This window comes from Haliotis asinina, chromosome 4 (genome assembly GCF_037392515.1).
Source record: "Haliotis asinina isolate JCU_RB_2024 chromosome 4, JCU_Hal_asi_v2, whole genome shotgun sequence".
Lineage (NCBI taxonomy): Eukaryota > Metazoa > Mollusca > Gastropoda > Lepetellida > Haliotidae > Haliotis > Haliotis asinina.
This window is the reverse complement of record NC_090283.1, coordinates 77,963,471-77,986,206: the sequence shown is the minus strand read 5'-3', so window position 1 is coordinate 77,986,206 and position 22,736 is coordinate 77,963,471. Positions and strand designations below refer to the sequence as shown.

General features: G+C 45.9%; 1 protein-coding gene across 1 annotated transcript; it reads left to right on the top strand.

Annotated features, from left to right (window-relative positions):
* Positions 1-21,748, top strand: LOC137281926 (kyphoscoliosis peptidase-like). Its single transcript, XM_067813646.1, has 5 exons — positions 1-150; positions 16,545-16,721; positions 17,805-17,920; positions 18,575-18,691; positions 19,179-21,748. The coding sequence occupies exons 2-5, from the start codon at positions 16,554-16,556 to the stop codon at positions 20,488-20,490; spliced, it is 1,713 nt and encodes a 570-aa protein (XP_067669747.1). The 5' UTR covers positions 1-150; positions 16,545-16,553; the 3' UTR covers positions 20,491-21,748.
* The last annotated feature ends 988 nt before the right edge of the window (positions 21,749-22,736 follow it).

Below are 22,736 nucleotides of genomic sequence, written 5' to 3'. Positions count from 1 at the left end.
TTAAGTCAACTTACACCATAGTTGGCGTAACACGATATTGTGGGTGTGTGTATATCTTCCCCGTCATGATAACACTTCCTTCTTGCTGAGCTTTATCATTGTGGATCATGTCATAAACACCTTAGTCTACACAAGCGGAGCAAACAAAAGGTAACGTATGTCTGTTATTGTCGAATAGCGGGATCTTGAATAGGTACCTCTCTTGGGATAACCGGCAGCAAGTTTTATTCGTGTCGACATGCTGTTCGGTTGACTAAAACTATTCAGCGTTATCAATCGTTAGCAATTCATGTTCGACTCCCGTGATGACCTCCATTGTAACTCATCGTCCATGTGAGATCAGTTTGATTACACCAATGTCTGCGTTGTGTCAATGGTTGTCTGGGAAACAGCTATGACCATCATGAATGTCGGTATTAGCAGCTGGGGTACGAGAACGTTCAAGCCCCAAGTCACTGAGCCAACCAAACAACCCGACCCCGTCAGTGATTTGTTACGTTCAGCATAAGATGTTCATCTTCGCGGGCTGATCATATGAACAGCAGCAAAAATATTTCGTTTCATTACATGGTTATTATTGTTTACTTTCGCATTTTTGTATGTTCCGGGTTGCATATACTTACAACGTCCCAGCATGAGGAACACACTCTGATTACAATGAGATGGGTTTTTTTTGTTATGGTGAAGGATTGTGATTTTCAGGTACAAAGGAGTTTGTGTTCGTGTCAAGTGATATGAATGTATTATTTACACTTGCATATGTGTGGCGCTTTTTGTTCGTTTGGACTCATGCTAGATCCTTTAAATTTGAGATACCAAATGAGATACCATGCGCAGTTTAACATGGACACAGGGATACCCCACTGAGGCATTCTAATTATTTCGAACCGGCTGCCGGATTAACGAAGGTGCATTCATAATCGGAGGATTGAACCACCAACCATCCTTTTATTCTGGGATTCAAGATAAGATATGCGCGGTTTATTTTTATTTTATGTGCATGATCTGAACAATCGACCCGAGGTCACCTCTCAACCTTTCAACACCTGGATGTATTGACTGTAGGGTCTGGTTATTGATTTAAATATATGCACTAACTTGACTGAAGATTGAGCTGGGTTTACTGACTATAGGATGTGGCCAGGGATTGAACTGGGTTTACTGACTATATGATGTGGCCGGGGACTGAGCTGGGTATACTGGCTATAAGATGTGGTTGGGAATGGAGCTGGGTTTACTGACTATAGGATGTGGCCAGGGATTGAACTGGGTTTACTGACTATAGGATATGGCCGGGGACTGAGCTGGGTATACTGGCTATAAGATGTGGCCAGGGATTGAGCTGGGTTTATTGACTTATACGATGTGGTCAGGGATTGAGCTGGGTTTACTGACTATAGCATGTGACCGGGAATTGAGCTGAGTTTACTGACTATAGGATGTGGCCAGGGATTGAGCTGAGTTTACTGACTATAGGATGTGGCCGGGAATTGAACTGGGTTTACTGACTATAGGATGTGTCCGGGGATTGAGGTGGGTTTACTGACTATAGGATGTGGCCGGGAATTAAGCTGGGTTTACTGACTATAGGATGTGGCCGGGAATTGAACTGGGTTTACTGACTATAGGATGTGGCCGGGAATTGAGCTGGGTTTACTGACTATAGGATGTGGCCAGGGATTGAGCTGAGTTTACTGACTATAGGATGTGGCCGGGAATTGAACTGGGTTTACTGACTATAGGATGTGGCCGGGAATTGAGCTGGGTTTACTGACTATAGGATGTGGCCAGGGATTGAGCTGGGTTTACTGACTATAGGATGTGGCCGGGAATTGAACTGGGTTTACTGACTATAGGATGTGGCCAGGAATTGAGCTGGGTTTACTGACTATAGGATGTGGCCGGGAATTGAACTGGGTTTACTGACTATAGGATGTGGCCAGGAATTGAGCTGAGTTTACTGACTATAGGATGTGGCCAGGAATTGAGCTGAGTTTACTGACTTTAGGATGTGGCCGGTAATTGAGCTGGGTTTACTGACTATAGGATGTGACCGGGAATTGAGCTGGGTTTACTGACTACAGGATGTGGCCGGGAATTCAACTGGGTTTACTGACTATAGGATGTGGCCAGGGATTGAGCTGGGTTTACTGACTATAGGATGTAGCCGTGAATTGAGCTGAGTTTACTGACTATAGGATGTGGCCGGGAATTGAACTGGGTTTACTGACTATAGGATGTGGCCGTGAATTGAGCTGAGTTTACTGACTATAGGATGTGGCCGGGAATTGAACTGGGTTTACTGACTACAGGATGTGGCCGGGAATTGAGCTGGGTTTACTGACTATAGGATGTGGCCAGGGATTGAGCTGAGTTTACTGACTATAGGATGTGGCCGGGAATTGAGCTGGGTTTACTGACTATAGGATGTGGCCGGGGATTGAGCTGGGTTTACTGACTACAGGATGTGGCCGGGAATTAAGCTGGGTTTACTGACTATAGGATGTGGCCGGGAATTGAGCTGGGTTTACTGACTATAGGATGTGGCCAGGGATTGAGCTGAGTTTACTGACTATAGGATGTGGCCGGGAATTGAGCTGGGTTTACTGACTATAGGATGTGTCCGGGGATTGAGCTGGGTTTACTGACTATAGGATGTGGCCGGGAATTAAGCTGGGTTTACTGACTATAGGATGTGGCCGGGAATTGAACTGGGTTTACTGACTATAGGATGTGGCCGGGAATTGAGCTGGGTTTACTGACTATAGGATGTGGCCAGGGATTGAGCTGAGTTTACTGACTATAGGATGTGGCCGGGAATTGAACTGGGTTTACTGACTATAGGATGTGGCCGGGAATTGAGCTGGGTTTACTGACTATAGGATGTGGCCATGGATTGAGCTGGGTTTACTGACTATAGGATGTGGCCGGGAATTGAACTGGGTTTACTGACTATAGGATGTGGCCAGGAATTGAGCTGGGTTCACTGACTATAGGATGTGGCCGGGAATTGAACTGGGTTTACTGACTATAGGATGTGGCCAGGAATTGAGCTGAGTTTACTGACTATAGGATGTGGCCAGGAATTGAGCTGAGTTTACTGACTATAGGATGTGGCCGGGAATTGAGCTGGGTTTACTGACTATAGGATGTGACCGGGAATTGAGCTGGGTTTACTGACTACAGGATGTGGAAGGGAATTGAACTGGGTTTACTGACTATAGGATGTGGCCGGGAATTGAGCTGGGTTTACTGACTATAGGATGTGGCCAGGGATTGAGCTGGGTTTACTGACTATAGGATGTAGCCGTGAATTGAGCTGAGTTTACTGACTATAGGATGTGGCCGGGAATTGAACTGGGTTTACTGACTATAGGATGTGGCCGTGAATTGAGCTGAGTTTACTGACTATAGGATGTGGCCGGGAATTGAACTGGGTTTACTGACTACAGGATGTGGCCGGGAATTGAGCTGGGTTTACTGACTATAGGATGTGGCCATGGATTGAGCTGAGTTTACTGACTATAGGATGTGGCCGGGAATTGAACTGGGTTTACTGACTATAGGATGTGGCCGGGAATTGAGCTGGGTTTACTGACTATAGGATGTGGCCAGGGATTGAGCTGGGTTTACTGACTATAGGATGTGGCTGGGAATTGAACTGGGTTTACTGACTATAGTATGTGGCCAGGAATTGAGCTCAGTTTACTGACTATAGGATGTGGCCAGGGATTGAGCTGGGTTTACTGACTATAGGACGTGGCCAGGGATTGAGCTGGGTTTACTGACTATAGGATGTGGCAGGGATTGAGCTGGGTTTACTGACTATAGGATGTGGCCGGGAATTGAGCTGGGTTTACTGACTATAGGATGTGGCCGGGAATTAAGCTGGGTTTACTGACTATAGGATGTGGCCGGGAATTGAGCTGGGTTTACTGACTATAGGATGTGGCCGGGAATTGAGCTGGGTTTACTGGCTATAGGATGTGGCCGGGAATTAAACTGGGTTTACTGACTATAGGATGTGGCCGAAAAATTCAGCTGGGTTTACTGACTATAGGATGTGGCCGGGAATTGAGCTGGGTTTACTGACTATAGGATGTGGCCAGGGATTGAGCTGAGTTTACTGACTATAGGATGTGGCCGGGAATTGAACTGGGTTTACTGACTATAGCATGTGACCGGGAATTGAGCTGAGTTTACTGACTATAGGATGTGGCCAGGGATTGAGCTGAGTTTACTGACTATAGGATGTGGCCGGGAATTGAGCTGGGTTTACTGACTATAGGATGTGACCAGGGATTGAGCTGAGTTTACTGACTATAGGATGTGGCCGGGAATTGAACTGGGTTTACTGACTATAGGATGTGGCCGGGAATTGAGCTGGGTTTACTGACTATAGGATGTGGCCAGGGATTGAACTGGGTTTACTGACTATAGGATGTGGCCGGGAATTGAACTGGGTTTACTGACTATAGGATGTGGCCAGGAATTGAGCTGGGTTTACTGACTATAGGATGTGGCCGGGAATTGAACTGGGTTTACTGACTATAGGATGTGGCCAGGAATTGAGCTGAGTTTACTGACTATAGGATGTGGCCAGGAATTGAGCTGAGTTTACTGACTTTAGGATGTGGCCGGGAATTGAGCTGGGTTTACTGACTATAGGATGTGACCGGGAATTGAGCTGGGTTTACTGACTACAGGATGTGGCCGGGAATTGAACTGGGTTTACTGACTATAGGATGTGGCCGGGAATTGAGCTGGGTTTACTGACTATAGGATGTGGCCAGGGATTGAGCTGGGTTTACTGACTATAGGATGTAGCCGTGAATTGAGCTGAGTTTACTGACTATAGGATGTGGCCGGGAATTGAACTGGGTTTACTGACTATAGGATGTGGCCGTGAATTGAGCTGAGTTTACTGACTATAGGATGTGGCCGGGAATTGAACTGGGTTTACTGACTACAGGATGTGGCCGGGAATTGAGCTGGGTTTACTGACTATAGGATGTGGCCAGGGATTGAGCTGAGTTTACTGACTATAGGATGTGGCCGGGAATTGAGCTGGGTTTACTGACTATAGGATGTGTCCGGGGATTGAGCTGGGTTTACTGACTATAGGATGTGGCCGGGAATTAAGCTGGGTTTACTGACTATAGGATGTGGCCGGGAATTGAGCTGGGTTTACTGACTATAGGATGTGGCCAGGGATTGAGCTGAGTTTACTGACTATAGGATGTGGCCGGGAATTGAGCTGGGTTTACTGACTATAGGATGTGTCCGGGGATTGAGCTGGGTTTACTGACTATAGGATGTGGCCGGGAATTAAGCTGGGTTTACTGACTATAGGATGTGGCCGGGAATTGAACTGGGTTTACTGACTATAGGATGTGGCCGGGAATTGAGCTGGGTTTACTGACTATAGGATGTGGCCAGGGATTGAGCTGAGTTTACTGACTATAGGATGTGGCCGGGAATTGAACTGGGTTTACTGACTATAGGATTTGGCCGGGAATTGAGCTGGGTTTACTGACTATAGGATGTGGCCAGGGATTGAGCTGGGTTTACTGACTATAGGATGTGGCCGGGAATTGAACTGGGTTTACTGACTATAGGATGTGGCCAGGAATTGAGCTGGGTTTACTGACTATAGGATGTGGCCGGGAATTGAACTGGGTTTACTGACTATAGGATGTGGCCAGGAATTGAGCTGAGTTTACTGACTATAGGATGTGGCCAGGAATTGAGCTGAGTTTACTGACTATAGGATGTGGCCGGGAATTGAGCTGGGTTTACTGACTATAGGATGTGAGCGGGAATTGAGCTGGGTTTACTGACTACAGGATGTGGCCGGGAATTGAACTGGGTTTACTGACTATAGGATGTGGCCGGGAATTGAGCTGGGTTTACTGACTATAGGATGTGGCCCGGGATTGAGCTGGGTTTACTGACTATAGGATGTAGCCGTGAATTGAGCTGAGTTTACTGACTATAGGATGTGGCCGGGAATTGAGCTGGGTTTACTGACTATAGGATGTGGCCAGGGATTGAGCTGAGTTTACTGACTATAGGATGTGGCCGGGAATTGAACTGGGTTTACTGACTATAGGATGTGGCCGGGAATTGAGCTGGGTTTACTGACTATAGGATGTGGCCAGGGATTGAGCTGGGTTTACTGACTATAGGATGTGGCTGGGAATTGAACTGGGTTTACTGACTATAGTATGTGGCCAGGAATTGAGCTGAGTTTACTGACTATAGGATGTGGCCAGGGATTGAGCTGGGTTTACTGACTATAGGATGTGGCCAGGGATTGAGCTGGGTTTACTGACTATAGGATGTGGCAGGGAATTGAACTGGGTTTACTGACTATAGGATGTGGCCGGGAATTGAGCTGGGTTTACTGACTATAGGATGTGGCCGGGAATTAAGCTGGGTTTACTGACTATAGGATGTGGCCGGGAATTGAGCTGGGTTTACTGACTATAGGATGTGGCCGGGAATTGACCTGGGTTTACTGGCTATAGGATGTGGCCGGGAATTAAACTGGGTTTACTGACTATAGGATGTGGCCAGGGATTGAGCTGGGTTTACTGACTATAGGATGTGGCAGGGATTGAGCTGGGTTTACTGACTATAGGATGTGGCCGGGAATTGAGCTGGGTTTACTGACTATAGGATGTGGCCGGGAATTAAGCTGGGTTTGCTGACTATAGGATGTGGCCGGGAATTGAGCTGGGTTTACTGACTATAGGATGTGGCCGGGAATTGACCTGGGTTTACTGGCTATAGGATGTGGCCGGGAATTAAACTGGGTTTACTGACTATAGGATGTGGCCGGGAATTGAGCTGGGTTTACTGACTATAGGATGTGGCCGGGAATTGAACTGGGTTTACTGACTATAGGATGTGGCCAGGGATTGAGCTGAGTTTACTGACTATAGGATGTGGCCGGGAATTGAACTGGGTTTACAGACTATAGGATGTGGCCAGGAATTGAGCTGGGTTTACTGACTATAGGATGTGGCCAGGGATTGAACTGGGTTTACTGACTATAGGATGTGGCCGGGAATTGAGCTGGGTTTACTGACTATAGGATGTGGCCGGGAATTAAGCTGGGTTTACTGACTATAGGATGTGGCCGGGAATTGAGCTGGGTTTACTAACTATAGGATGTGTCCAATGATTGAGCTGGGTTTACTGACTATAGGATGTGGCCGGGAATTAAGCTGGGTTTACTGACTATAGGATGTGGCCAGGGATTGAGCTGAGTTTACTGACTATAGGATGTGGCCGGGAATTGAACTGGGTTTACTGACTATAGGATGTGGCCGGGAATTGAGCTGGGTTTACTGACTATAGGATGTGGCAAGGGATTGAGCTGGGTTTACTGACTATAGGATGTGGCTGGGAATTGAACTGGGTTTACTGACTATAGGATGTGGCCGGGAATTGAGCTGGGTTTACTGACTATAGGATGTGGCCGGGAATTGACCTGGGTTTACTGGCTATAGGATGTGGCCGGGAATTAAACTGGGTTTACTGACTATAGGATGTGGCCAGGGATTGAGCTGGGTTTACTGACTATAGGATGTGGCAGGGATTGAGCTGGGTTTACTGACTATAGGATGTGGCCGGGAATTAAGCTGGGTTTACTGACTATAGGATGTGGCCGGGAATTGAGCTGGGTTTACTGACTATAGGATGTGGCCGGGAATTAAGCTGGGTTTACTGACTATAGGATGTGGCCGGGAATTGAGCTGGGTTTACTGACTATAGGATGTGGCCGGGAATTGACCTGGGTTTACTGGCTATAGGATGTGGCCGGGAATTAAACTGGGTTTACTGACTATAGGATGTGGCCGGGAATTAAACTGGGTTTACTGACTATAGGATGTGGCCGGGAATTGAGCTGGGTTTACTGACTATAGGATGTGGCCGGGAATTGAGCTGGGTTTACTGACTATAGGATGTGGCCAGGGATTGAGCTGAGTTTACTGACTATAGGATGTGGCCGGGAATTGAACTGGGTTTACTGACTATAGGATGTGGCCAGGAATTGAGCTGGGTTTACTGACTATAGGATGTGACCAGGGATTGAACTGGGTTTACTGACTATAGGATGTGGCCGGGAATTGAGCTGGGTTTACTGACTATAGGATGTGGCCGGGAATTAAGCTGGGTTTACTGACTATAGGATGTGGCCGGGAATTGAGCTGGGTTTACTAACTATAGGATGTGTCCAATGATTGAGCTGGGTTTACTGACTATAGGATGTGGCCGGGAATTAAGCTGGGTTTACTGACTATAGGATGTGGCCAGGAATTGAACTGGGTTTACTGACTGTAGGATGTGGCCGGGAATTGAGCTGGGTTTACTGACTATAGGATGTGGCCAGGGATTGAGCTGAGTTTACTGACTATAGGATGTGGCCGGGAATTGAACTGGGTTTACTGACTATAGGATGTGGCCAGGGATTGAACTGGGTTTACTGACTATAGGATATGGCCGGGGACTGAGCTGGGTTTACTGACTATAGGATGTGGCCGGGAATTGAACCGGGTTTACTGACTATAGGATGTGGCCGGGAATTGAGCTGGGTTTACTGACTATAGGATGTGGCCGGGAATTGAACTGGGTTTACTGACTATAGGATGTGGCCAGGGATTGAGCTGGGTTTACTGACTATAGGATGTGGCCAGGGATTGAGCTGGGTTTACTGACTATAGGATGTGGCCGGGAATTGTGCTGGGTTTACTGACTATAGGATGTGGCCAGGAATTGAGCTGAGTTTACTGACTATAGGATGTGGCCAGGAATTGAGCTGGGTTTACTGACTATAGGATGTGGCCGGGAATTGAGCTGGGTTTACTGACTATAGGATGTGGCCGGGAATTAAGCTGGGTTTACTGACTATAGGATGTGGCCGGGAATTGAGCTGGGTTTACTGACTATAGGATGTGGCCGGGAATTGACCTGGGTTTACTGGCTATAGGATGTGGCCGGGAATTAAACTGGGTTTACTGACTATAGGATGTGGCCAGGGATTGAGCTGGGTTTACTGACTATAGGATGTGGCAGGGATTGAGCTGGGTTTACTGACTATAGGATGTGGCCGGGAATTGAGCTGGGTTTACTGACTATAGGATGTGGCCGGGAATTAAGCTGGGTTTGCTGACTATAGGATGTGGCCGGGAATTGAGCTGGGTTTACTGACTATAGGATGTGGCCGGGAATTGACCTGGGTTTACTGGCTATAGGATGTGGCCGGGAATTAAACTGGGTTTACTGACTATAGGATGTGGCCGGGAATTGAGCTGGGTTTACTGACTATAGGATGTGGCCGGGAATTGAACTGGGTTTACTGACTATAGGATGTGGCCAGGGATTGAGCTGAGTTTACTGACTATAGGATGTGGCCGGGAATTGAACTGGGTTTACTGACTATAGGATGTGGCCAGGAATTGAGCTGGGTTTACTGACTATAGGATGTGGCCAGGGATTGAACTGGGTTTACTGACTATAGGATGTGGCCGGGAATTGAGCTGGGTTTACTGACTATAGGATGTGGCCGGGAATTAAGCTGGGTTTACTGACTATAGGATGTGGCCGGGAATTGAGCTGGGTTTACTGACTATAGGATGTGTCCAATGATTGAGCTGGGTTTACTGACTATAGGATGTGGCCGGGAAATAAGCTGGGTTTACTGACTATAGGATGTGGCCAGGGATTGAGCTGAGTTTACTGACTATAGGATGTGGCCGGGAATTGAACTGGGTTTACTGACTATAGGATGTGGCCGGGAATTGAGCTGGGTTTACTGACTATAGGATGTGGCAAGGGATTGAGCTGGGTTTACTGACTATAGGATGTGGCTGGGAATTGAACTGGGTTTACTGACTATAGGATGTGGCCGGGAATTGAGCTGGGTTTACTGACTATAGGATGTGGCCGGGAATTGACCTGGGTTTACTGGCTATAGGATGTGGCCGGGAATTAAACTGGGTTTACTGACTATAGGATGTGGCCAGGGATTGAGCTGGGTTTACTGACTATAGGATGTGGCAGGGATTGAGCTGGGTTTACTGACTATAGGATGTGGCCGGGAATTAAGCTGGGTTTACTGACTATAGGATGTGGCCGGGAATTGAGCTGGGTTTACTGACTATAGGATGTGGCCGGGAATTAAGCTGGGTTTACTGACTATAGGATGTGGCCGGGAATTGAGCTGGGTTTACTGACTATAGGATGTGGCCGGGAATTGACCTGGGTTTACTGGCTATAGGATGTGGCCGGGAATTAAACTGGGTTTACTGACTATAGGATGTGGCCGGGAATTAAACTGGGTTTACTGACTATAGGATGTGGCCGGGAATTGAGCTGGGTTTACTGACTATAGGATGTGGCCGGGAATTGAGCTGGGTTTACTGACTATAGGATGTGGCCAGGGATTGAGCTGAGTTTACTGACTATAGGATGTGGCCGGGAATTGAACTGGGTTTACTGACTATAGGATGTGGCCAGGAATTGAGCTGGGTTTACTGACTATAGGATGTGACCAGGGATTGAACTGGGTTTACTGACTATAGGATGTGGCCGGGAATTGAGCTGGGTTTACTGACTATAGGATGTGGCCGGGAATTAAGCTGGGTTTACTGACTATAGGATGTGGCCGGGAATTGAGCTGGGTTTACTAACTATAGGATGTGTCCAATGATTGAGCTGGGTTTACTGACTATAGGATGTGGCCGGGAATTAAGCTGGGTTTACTGACTATAGGATGTGGCCAGGAATTGAACTGGGTTTACTGACTGTAGGATGTGGCCGGGAATTGAGCTGGGTTTACTGACTATAGGATGTGGCCAGGGATTGAGCTGAGTTTACTGACTATAGGATGTGGCCGGGAATTGAACTGGGTTTACTGACTATAGGATGTGGCCAGGGATTGAACTGGGTTTACTGACTATAGGATATGGCCGGGGACTGAGCTGGGTTTACTGACTATAGGATGTGGCCGGGAATTGAACCGGGTTTACTGACTATAGGATGTGGCCGGGAATTGAGCTGGGTTTACTGACTATAGGATGTGGCCGGGAATTGAACTGGGTTTACTGACTATAGGATGTGGCCAGGGATTGAGCTGGGTTTACTGACTATAGGATGTGGCCAGGGATTGAGCTGGGTTTACTGACTATAGGATGTGGCCGGGAATTGTGCTGGGTTTACTGACTATAGGATGTGGCCAGGAATTGAGCTGAGTTTACTGACTATAGGATGTGGCCAGGAATTGAGCTGGGTTAACTGACTATAGGATGTGGCCAGGGATTGAGCTGGGTTTACTGACTATAGGATGTGGCCAGGGATTGAGCTGGGTTTACTGACTATAGGATGTGGCCAGGAATTGAGCTGGGTTTACTGACTATAGGATGTGGCCAGGAATTGAGCTGGGTTTACTGACTATAGGATGTGGCCGGGAATTGAGCTGGGTTTCCTGACTATAGGATGTGTCCAATGATTGAGCTGGGTATACTGGTTATAGGATGTGGCCAGGAATTGAGCTGGGTTTACTGACTATAGGATGTGGCCAGGGATTGAGCTGGGTTTACTGACTATAGGATGTGGCCGGGATTTGAGCTGGGTTTACTGACTATAGGATGTGGCCGGGAATTGAGCTGGGTTTACTGACTATAGGATGTGGCCGGAAATTGAACTGGGTTTGCTGACTATAGGATGTGGCCAGGAATTGAGCTGGGTTTATTGACTATAGGATGTGGCCAGGGATTGAGCTGGGTTTACTGACTATAAGATGTGGTTGGGAATGGAGCTGGGTTTACTGACTATAGGACGTGGGCAGGGATTGAACTGGGTTTACTGACTATAGGATGTGGCCGGGGACTGAGCTGGGTATACTGGCTATAAGATGTGGCCAGGAATTGAGCTGGGTTTATTGACTATAGGATGTGGCCGGGAATTGAGCTGGGTTTACTGACTATAGGATGTGGCCGGGAATTGAGCTGGGTTTACTGACTATAGGATGTGGCCGGAAATTGAGCTGGGTTTACTGACTATAGGATGTGGCCAGGGATTGAACTGGGTATACTTGTTATAGGATGTGGCCGGGAATTGAGCTGGGTTTACTGGTTATAGGATGTGGCCGGGAATTGAGCTGGGTTTACTGACTATAGGATGTGGCCGGGAATTGAACTGGGTTTACTGACTATAGGGTGTGGCCAGGAATTGAACTGGGTTTACTGACTATAGGATGTGGCCGGGAATTGAACTGGGTTTACTGACTATAGGATGTGGCCGGGAATTGAACTGGGTTTACTGACTATAGGATGTGGCCGGGAATTGAGCTGGGTTCACTGACTATAGGATGTGGCCAGGGATTGAGCTGGGTTTACTGACTATAGGATGTGGCCAGGGATTGAGCTGGGTTTACTGACTATAGGATGTGGCCGGGAATTGAACTGGGTTTACTGACTATAGGATGTTGCCAGGAATTGAGCTGAGTTTACTGACTATAGGATGTGGCCGGGAATTGAGCTGGGTTTACTGACTATAGGATGTGGCCAGGGATTGAGCTGGGTTTACTGACTATAGGATGTAGTCGTGAATTGAGCTGAGTTTACTGACTATAGGATGTGGCCGGGAATTGAACTGGGTTTACTGACTATAGGATGTGGCCGGGAATTGACCTGGGTTTACTGGCTATAGGATGTGGCCGGGAATTAAACTGGGTTTACTGACTATAGGATGTGGCCGGGAATTGAGCTGGGTTTACTGACTATAGGATGTGGCCGGGAATTGAGCTGGGTTTACTGACTATAGGATGTGGCCAGGGATTGAGCTGAGTTTACTGACTATAGGATGTGGCCGGGAATTGAACTGGGTTTACTGACTATAGGATGTGGCCAGGAATTGAGCTGGGTTTACTGACTATAGGATGTGGCCAGGGATTGAACTGGGTTTACTGACTATAGGATGTGGCCGGGAATTGAGCTGGGTTTACTGACTATAGGATGTGGCCGGGAATTAAGCTGGGTTTACTGACTATAGGATGTGGCCGGGAATTGAGCTGGGTTTACTAACTATAGGATGTGTCCAATGATTGAGCTGGGTTTACTGACTATAGGATGTGGCCGGGAATTAAGCTGGGTTTACTGACTATAGGATGTGGCCAGGAATTGAACTGGGTTTACTGACTGTAGGATGTGGCCGGGAATTGAGCTGGGTTTACTGACTATAGGATGTGGCCAGGGATTGAGCTGAGTTTACTGACTATAGGATGTGGCCGGGAATTGAACTGGGTTTACTGACTATAGGATGTGGCCAGGGATTGAACTGGGTTTACTGACTATAGGATATGGCCGGGGACTGAGCTGGGTTTACTGACTATAGGATGTGGCCAGGAATTGAACTGGGTTTACTGACTATAGGATGTGGCCGGGAATTGAGCTGGGTTTACTGACTATAGGATGTGGCCGGGAATTGAACTGGGTTTACTGACTATAGGATGTGGCCAGGGATTGAGCTGGGTTTACTGACTATAGGATGTGGCCAGGGATTGAGCTGGGTTTACTGACTATAGGATGTGGCCGGGAATTGAGCTGGGTTTACTGACTATAGGATGTGGCCAGGAATTGAGCTGAGTTTACTGACTATAGGATGTGGCCAGGAATTGAGCTGGGTTAACTGACTATAGGATGTGGCCAGGGATTGAGCTGGGTTTACTGACTATAGGATGTGGCCAGGGATTGACCTGGGTTTACTGACTATAGGATGTGGCCAGGAATTGAGCTGGGTTTACTGACTATAGGATGTGGCCAGGAATTGACCTGGGTTTACTGACTATAGGATGTGGCCGGGAATTGAGCTGGGTTTACTGACTATAGGATGTGTCCAATGATTGAGCTGGGTATACTGGTTATAGGATGTGGCCAGGAATTGAGCTGGGTTTACTGACTATAGGATGTGGCCAGGGATTGAGCTGGGTTTACTGACTATAGGAGGTGGCCGGGATTTGAGCTGGGTTTACTGACCATAGGATGTGGCCGGGAATTGAGCTGGGTTTACTGACTATAGGATGTGGCCGGAAATTGAACTGGGTTTATTGACTATAGGATGTGGCCAGGGATTGAGCTGGGTTTACTGACTATAAGATGTGGTTGGGAATGGAGCTGGGTTTACTGACTATAGGATGTGGCCAGGGATTGAACTGGGTTTACTGACTATAGGATGTGGCCGGGGACTGAGCTGGGTATACTGGCTATAAGATGTGGCCAGGAATTGAGCTGGGTTTACTGACTATAGGATGTGGCCAGGAATTGAGCTGGGTTTACTGACTATAGGATGTGGCCAGGGATTGAACTGGGTTTACTGACTATAGGATGTGGCCGGGAATTGAGCTGGGTTTACTGACTATAGGATGTGGCCGGGAATTAAGCTGGGTTTACTGACTATAGGATGTGGCCGGGAATTGAGCTGGGTTTACTAACTATAGGATGTGTCCAATGATTGAGCTGGGTTTACTGACTATAGGATGTGGACGGGAATTAAGCTGGGTTTACTGACTATAGGATGTGGCCAGGAATTGAACTGGGTTTACTGACTGTAGGATGTGGCCGGGAATTGAGCTGGGTTTACTGACTATAGGATGTGGCCAGGGATTGAGCTGAGTTTACTGACTATAGGATGTGGCCGGGAATTGAACTGGGTTTACTGACTATAGGATGTGGCCAGGGATTGAACTGGGTTTACTGACTATAGGATATGGCCGGGGACTGAGCTGGGTTTACTGACTATAGGATGTGGCCGGGAATTGAACTGGGTTTACTGACTATAGGATGTGGCCGGGAATTGAGCTGGGTTTACTGACTATAGGATGTGGCCGGGAATTGAACTGGGTTTACTGACTATAGGATGTGGCCAGGGATTGAGCTGGGTTTACTGACTATAGGATGTGGCCAGGGATTGAGCTGGGTTTACTGACTATAGGATGTGGCCGGGAATTGAGCTGGGTTTACTGACTATAGGATGTGGCCAGGAATTGAGCTGAGTTTACTGACTATAGGATGTGGCCAGGAATTGAGCTGGGTTAACTGACTATAGGATGTGGCCAGGGATTGAGCTGAGTTTACTGACTATAGGATGTGGCCTGGGATTGAGCTGAGTTTACTGACTATAGGATGTGGCCAGGGATTGAGCTGGGTTTACTGACTATAGGATGTGGCCAGGAATTGAGCTGGGTTTACTGAGTATAGGATGTGGCCAGGGATTGAGCTGGGTTTACTGACTATAGGATGTGGCCAAGGATTGAGCTGAGTTTACTGACTATAGGATGTGGCCAATGATTGAGCTGGGTTTACTGACTATAGGATGTGGCCAGGAATTGAGCAGAGTTTACTGACTATAGGATGTGGCCAGGGATTGAGCTGGGTTTACTGACTATAGGATGTGGCCAGGAATTGAGATGGGTTTACTGACTATAGGATGTGTCCGGGGATTGAGCTGGGTTTACTGACTATAGGATGTGGCCAGGAATTAAGCTGGGTTTACTGACTATAGGATGTGGCCGGGAATTGAGCTGGGTTTACTGGCTGTAGGATGTGGCCGGGAATTAAACTGGGTTTACTGACTATAGGATGTGGCCAGGGAATTGAACTGGGTTTACTGACTATAGGATGTGGCCGGGAATTGAGCTGGGTTTACTGACTATAGGATGTGGCCAGGGATTGAGCTGGGTTTACTGACTATAGGATGTGGCCAGGGATTGAGCTGGGTTTACTGACTATAGGATGTGGCCGGGAATTGAGCTGGGTTTACTGACTATAGGATGTGGCTGGGAATTGAACTCGGTTTACTGACTATAGGATGTGGAGGGAATTGAGCTGGGTTTACTGACTATAGGATGTGGCCAGGAATTGAGCTGAGTTTACTGACTATAGGATGTGTCCAGGGATTGAGCTGAGTTTACTGACTATAGGATGTGTCCGGGGATTGAGCTGGGTTTACTGACTATAGGATGTGGCCAGGGATTGAGCTGGGTTTACTGACTATAGGATGTGGCAGGGATTGAGCTGGGTTTACTGACTATAGGATGTGACCAGGGATTTAACTGGGTTTACTGACTATAGGATGTGGCCAGGAATTGAGCTGGGTTTACTGACTATAGGATGTCGCCGGGGATTGAGCTGGGTTTACTGACTATAGCATGTGGCCGAAGATTCAGATAAATGGAACGCCTGTAGGGCGTGGTTTGGGACTGTAGGGTGTGGTTTGTGATTCAGCTAGATGTACTGACTGTGAGATTCAGCTGGATGTAGGATGTGGATGGGGATTCTGTTAGATGTAGGATGGTTATTCAGCAGGACGTGGCCAGGGATGCAGGTGCACATAGGCTGTGGCCGGGAATTCAGCTGGGTCATCTGACTGAACTGGATGTACTGACTGTAGGACGTGGCTCTTACATTCAGATGACCATATGGACTATTTTCAATGGTTGAATAAGCTGGACTATGACATGCCTCTCTCGGTTTCAGACTTTCTAAATGGGCTGTATTCAATCGAAAGCAGTCGGCGTGGTGGAACCAGCCCCTGGCCGCGCAGAATCCACAAGCAACGACCCCAACCCTCCGCTTAAACCTCCAAAAAGGCGAAAGAAAGACAAAGTTCCTTCTCCGGAAGCGTTTGCTGCTATCGATACGCATGCATTGAAGGTGAAAGTCGGCAGTGTGTATGTTGCCATGACCTAATGTCAGCTTATTATTACAGTCGTGATGCGCAGCTCTAGTTTGCTCGGGATGAATGTGTTACTGGGAAGACATGGACAGTGTATTATGGGATTAAGGGGTGTGTCGTCCGTCAAGCACATTATATGCACTTAACTGAAATTTAAATTCCACTTTCTAACATAAGACAACCAGTTAGAGGGTCCGTCAGTATGATTTTGCTCTAAACGACCGTGTAATGCCTGCAGCGACAGAACCCGTGACGGTCCGGGTTAGAATAGGCCTTCCCCAACCTATTCATGCCAATTATGGTTGTCGTAAGAGCGATTATGCTTGTCGTAAGAGGCGACTAACAGGATCGGGTGGTCAGGTTCTCTGACTTGGTTGACACATGTCATCGGTTCCCAACTGCGCAGATCGATGATCATGATGCTAATCACTGGATTGTCTGGCCCAGACTCGATTATTTACAGATCGCCGCCATGTAGCTTGAATATTGTTGAGAGCTGTGTAAAACTAAACTCACTCACTCATTGTATCGGCATTTGCGTGTGACATAACCTCAGAGGAAAAGCAGGTACATGATTCATCAATTGAAAAACGTTCACATTAACACAGCAACTATCGTTTTAAGAAGACGAAGTGTTATATTGGTTCATTTAGTATTAACTGCTTATATGCAGCACCTAATCTGTGAGTAACATGCACACTGCCAGGAACAGCTGTATGTAAGTATACTTTGTATGGACAAACGGGTACAGGTCAGACAGGTTTACCTGTACGCGAAGACACCAGGGACAGATATTATAACATTCTTTTTGACAACCAGGTAGAGGGTCTGTCGACTTGTTTTAACCACAGACTAGTTCAGGGTGAGCTAGTTGGGGTTATCATAGATTTGTATTTAATGGTATCGGTATCTTGGTAGGAAATACTGGAACATCAGGTAACGAGTCAAGCTTGAAATCAGATACAAAAACAGTTATAGCGGTTATAGCTAGTAAATTGATGAAAAATATGAAAGGAATGTAAGGATGATGTGTGGAGTAACCGAATTCACACTTTGCCCAGGCTCCATCCAGTGTCCGGTCATCCGTGACCTCCCTAGTACAATACCTAGTGAAGCCAGCTAAGAATGACATGGAGAAAATCCGAGCCTTCTACAGATGGATTGCTGACAATATCAGGTGTGTCACTAAAGAAGTGTTGTGTGAGGTTGTGTGTTTCGTGTTTAACGCCGATTTGGTAACATTGCATTTGTATGACGACGTTTCGTAATAAATTGGGTATGGTACAAGTACAACATTAATTGGCAAGATCATTCATCTGCACAGATGTGATGCAGTGACGTGCTGAGCCAAATTAGCGAGTACATCACCAGGCTCCGAGTTCTCGAAAGAAACTTAAGTTTTTACTCAAATTTCAAACTGAGTTTGACAATGTGAAACTGATGTATTTTTAACTCAAATGCATTTTTGAAAACAGAATATGTCCAAACACCTTAAGCAATATATCCACAAAACACAAACTGTCTACTATTTTTGAGTTTAATATCAATTTTAGTACATTCTGGGAAATGTATTTTCTCAAATTTGAGTAAAAACTCGATCTTAAGTCAAAACTCAGGCTTAAGTTTGTTTCGAGAAGTTGGGGACAGGTCTTGTGGTCATATGTTACCATAAGCATGGGAGGCCAGTTCCCATCCAGATCTTCACAGGAATGTGCAATTATGTATCATGAACAAACTTGTGTTGTTGGGAATATATTCACTAGGAATATAATTATATATTTATTACCCATGATTTAAAATGTGCATCCTCATTTGTGAATTTCGTTGACAGTTACGACGCATCCGGGTTCTTCAGTGGCAACTCTGGTCCTCAGGATGCTGAAGCGGTGCTGAAGCGGGGATCCAGTGTCTGTGAAGGATACGCCTCACTCTTTCAATCCCTCTGCGAGTAAGTTGTCTTTAAGTACACACCTGTTTTGAAGTGTTTAGTTTAGTTAACCATAAAAGGGATGAACTGACATTTGAAAAATTGGTTGAGAACAGTCAGTTTAATTACTCTCAATTAAGCAATATCGATAAAACCCTTCTTTTTAAGCCTCCGTAAGAACACATTTACATTTGGCATCATACCGTACCGTCTTACCTTGGAAGCACTGACATTTGAAAAAAGAATATTCACGTTATGCCATTCACAGAACACCGGGATGAAGCTTGTCCAGGACACCGCAAACTATTAAGACTGATTGACTGATACTGGGGGCGTGTAAAAAGTCTCAGTGCTGTTGACTAATCTGTAATCTGTAAGCTGTGAATCATATGACACCTATGTCAAAGTTACCAGTATTAGGAAACAATCTCAATCTCCATGATTTCTGAGAAAATTATATATGCCCCAGTCACAAGTGAATAACAATATTCCATTTCAATTATTACAGTGAATGCAAGATTCCTTGCAAGAAGGTGTCCGGTTTCGCCAAGGCATTCGGCTATGACCCTGAAAGTCCCTTCACCTTAAACACACGGACGAACCACGCCTGGAACATTGTGTACGTTCAGGATGAGTGGCGCCCTATTGAGTGCACGTGGGGAGCAGGGCACTTGACTAACAACCGCACATACGAGAAAAAATTTGAAGAATTCTATTTCCTCACCGATCCTGAAGATTTTGTCATCAAACACCTCCCATATGTTGACAAAAATGTGGAAGCTAGTATCCCTCTACAGCTGTTGAAAAACCCTTACACCCTAGAGAAGTTCAACAATGCTCTTTGTCCAACCGTCGACGGTATCAAGTGGGGGTTTCAATGTACGAGCCACAAAACTCAAGTAATCACAGTAGACAAGGAATGTGAAATCACCCTTAAGACCCAAAATGTGAAACTCAGCGGAATAATGTGCCACCTAAAGGAGAAGAACACACAACAAGAGTACACTCAGTACGTCCTCTTAAGGAAAGAGGGAGACATGTACACTGCAAAGATTACTCCACCGAAAGAAAGCAAGTACAACTTTGGTATCTATGGCAAGCCGGATTTGGCATCAGGTCCAACACACAACTGGATGATCACCTTTGTTTTAAGGTGTCAGTCTGTTGCCAAAGATCTGCGTCCATACCCCGATAAGCAAGGATGCTGGGGTGCCAGCGAGGCCGCCATTCAATATGGCTTCACCAGCGACATACTGGGTAAGGATGTGGTGACAACATCGACTGGCGAAGCAGAGCTCCACATAAAGACGTCGCAATTAGTACCGATTTCACTTCGTCTGGCCCAAGCAGAATCGAATCATGACCTGGATCGATATGTGTTTGGCTTTTATGAAGACAACACACTCGTCATCAAAACACGAGTTTCCCATGTTGGCTTTTACAAACTAACATTATTTGGAAAACGTCCTGAAAACTCTAAATCTTCTTCGCTGGACCATGTTGCCGATTTTCTGATCGAAAGCAAGAAAACTATGAGCAACGTTCTTCCTTTCCCAAATGCCTACACCGCTGCTCAAAAATATGGCTGTCAACTGCTTGAGCCTCTTTCGGGGGATCTACCAGCCAATCAGGTTGTCCGACTTAAATTACGATCGGATAGCTTAACCAAGTTAATGATTAACAAACAAGTTAGGGAAAAGGAAGGTAAAGAGTTTAATTTTACCTTCAAAACGTCGTCAGCAGGCGACGAACTGTGTGTGTTTGGTGCCTCAGGAGACAGTTCCAGCTTTGATGGCCTTTACATGTACAACATTGTATAACTCTCAATTTGGGACATTGCACGCAAAACGTCACGAAGACACTAAATATTTTGTTGTTTTCGTATTTACACCCTCCGATTACTGAAACAGATCATCTTGTGCGTATGTCTTGCTGAAATTAGCGATTGTCTGTTCAGATAATTTCGTCGGCATGTAAGATTATTAGTATGTGAATGTTAAACACAATTAGATGTTTAACCCATAACATTACGAACACATATGGTGATGGGCTGAAGTCAGATGGACACATGAAGAATTTCTGATCTGATAAATTATTTTTTCAGAATGTGAACCTGAACCCCAGATCACACCATACCTTGAACAGTAAACAGAAATATTTAGTATGAGAATGGAAGGATTCATGAAACCTTACTGTGGGCAAGGCTGTGCCAGGTGCTTGCTACGCAGTGACAACAGAAATACAGTATTAGTTATTTGTTGTTTTTTTTATGAGAGTTGCCTGTAATGCGAACTTTCCGAACAACTAGAATGCATATTTTTGAGCATCTGTGCATATGTGCCTTTGAAGACTTTCCTTACAACCTTACCTTTAAAAATATCCCCGTAGTAAACAATGTAGTGATGCCAGTGGTCTATAATCATAATCAATAATCGTCACACATGTGAAGAAATAATGTCAGTTACATGTCATTATTCTGTGTATATGTGAACTGGGAAGCTATTTCAAAGTCAATATTGGGGTGGCGGAGTAGCCTCCGGGTTAAAGCGTTTGCTCGTCATGATGAAGAACCGGATCACCCACGTGGGTATAAAACTCATTTCTGGTGTTCCCTGTTGTGATATTGCTGAAATGTTGCTAAAAGCGGCGTAAACCAAAATCACTCACTCCAAGTCAGTCATGATGTGTCAGTTTTGTAATCGAAATCCGTGAGAATATTTAAAAACAGATAACCTGCTGACATACTCATTGTTTCCGCTGGGTGCAAGAAGAGAGAACTATAAATGGTGCGAAAGACGGCTCCCACAGGATATTAAGAATTTCGTCATCATGACTCTGGAAGCTCAGTCATCTATACGATTCTAACAATTCAGTCAATCATCACCAATTAGTCATTAAACCAGGTGTTTACAAACATGTGGACGTTTACACCTGTTCTTCTCAAACTTCTCGGTTTGAAACATATCCAGAGACAGGTTTTTGAGCAACTGATGAACACAGGGGAAGATCAAGCATGGGGATTGCATCAATTTAGAATTGTCCGCCACATGTCTAAACTAAAACACTAGCTTGCTTTGCTAATGCCTTGATTATTGTCACACTGATGTAAAGAATTCAAGCAATACTTTCAGTAATTCTACACAGTTAACAACTGATGATATTGTAATGAGTACATGAAAAGGAATAAAACTAATAATCGATTATGTTTTACAACTACAACTAAACAGTCTACAAGATAGCACTGGTGCAAACAATCAGGAAAGGAAAAGTTATCAGTCCTGAGTCGTTCGTTTGTAATGATTACTCTATAACACTACTACATATCAGTTTCTCCCGTTGTTGAGTTTCTGTCTGCCCTGTCCTTTGACAGGATGCCGAGTTTCTGTCAGACAGTTTCCCCCAATGTTGGACATATGATGCCGAGCTTCTGTTAGACAGTTTCCCCCGTTGTTGGACAGGATGCCGAGTTTCTGTCAGACAGTTGCCCCCGTTGTTGGACAGGATGTCGAATTTCTGTCAGACAGTTTCCCCCGTTGCTGGACAGGATGTCGAGTTTTTGTTAGACAGTTTCCCCCGTTGCTGGACAGGATGTCGAGTTTTTGTTAGACAGTTTCTCCTGTTCTTTGACATAATGCCGATTTTTGTCAGACAGCTTCTCTTGTTCTTTGACATGATGTCAAGATTCTGTCAGACAGTTTTTCCTGTCCTTTGACAGGATGCCGGGTTTCTCTCACATGCTAGTCGACCATGGAGTTCTGTCCATCATTTATCTTAGCCTGATGTGAAATATTATAATTTCATTGGCCAATGACGCTTGAACTAGTTTCCTCGTCACCCCTCCCGAAAAGGTGACAACTGCAAAAATATTACCGATGCCACGATAATCGCCAAACGCTCCGCCGGGAAGCTATATTACATAATATGACGCCTGTAGTGCACGGAGTTAGAGAATGGTTCGATAACCTGTTTTTTTTCAATTCACTATGTACACATTTATTTTACCGACTTACATTGCTTAATTGAAACTATTTTATACATTGAATCGTCTGTAAACCGGCTTGAGTGA

Excerpts from the sequence above, each read along its gene's own strand:
- LOC137281926 (XM_067813646.1), top strand. The coding sequence starts at position 16,554 with ATGGGCTGTATTCAATCGAAAGCAGTCGGCGTGGTGGAACCAGCCCCT. Across the intron at positions 17,921-18,574 it reads TGGATTGCTGACAATATCAG|TTACGACGCATCCGGGTTCT; the intron begins GTGTGTCACTAA and ends TTTCGTTGACAG. Across the intron at positions 18,692-19,178 it reads CTCTTTCAATCCCTCTGCGA|TGAATGCAAGATTCCTTGCA; the intron begins GTAAGTTGTCTT and ends CAATTATTACAG.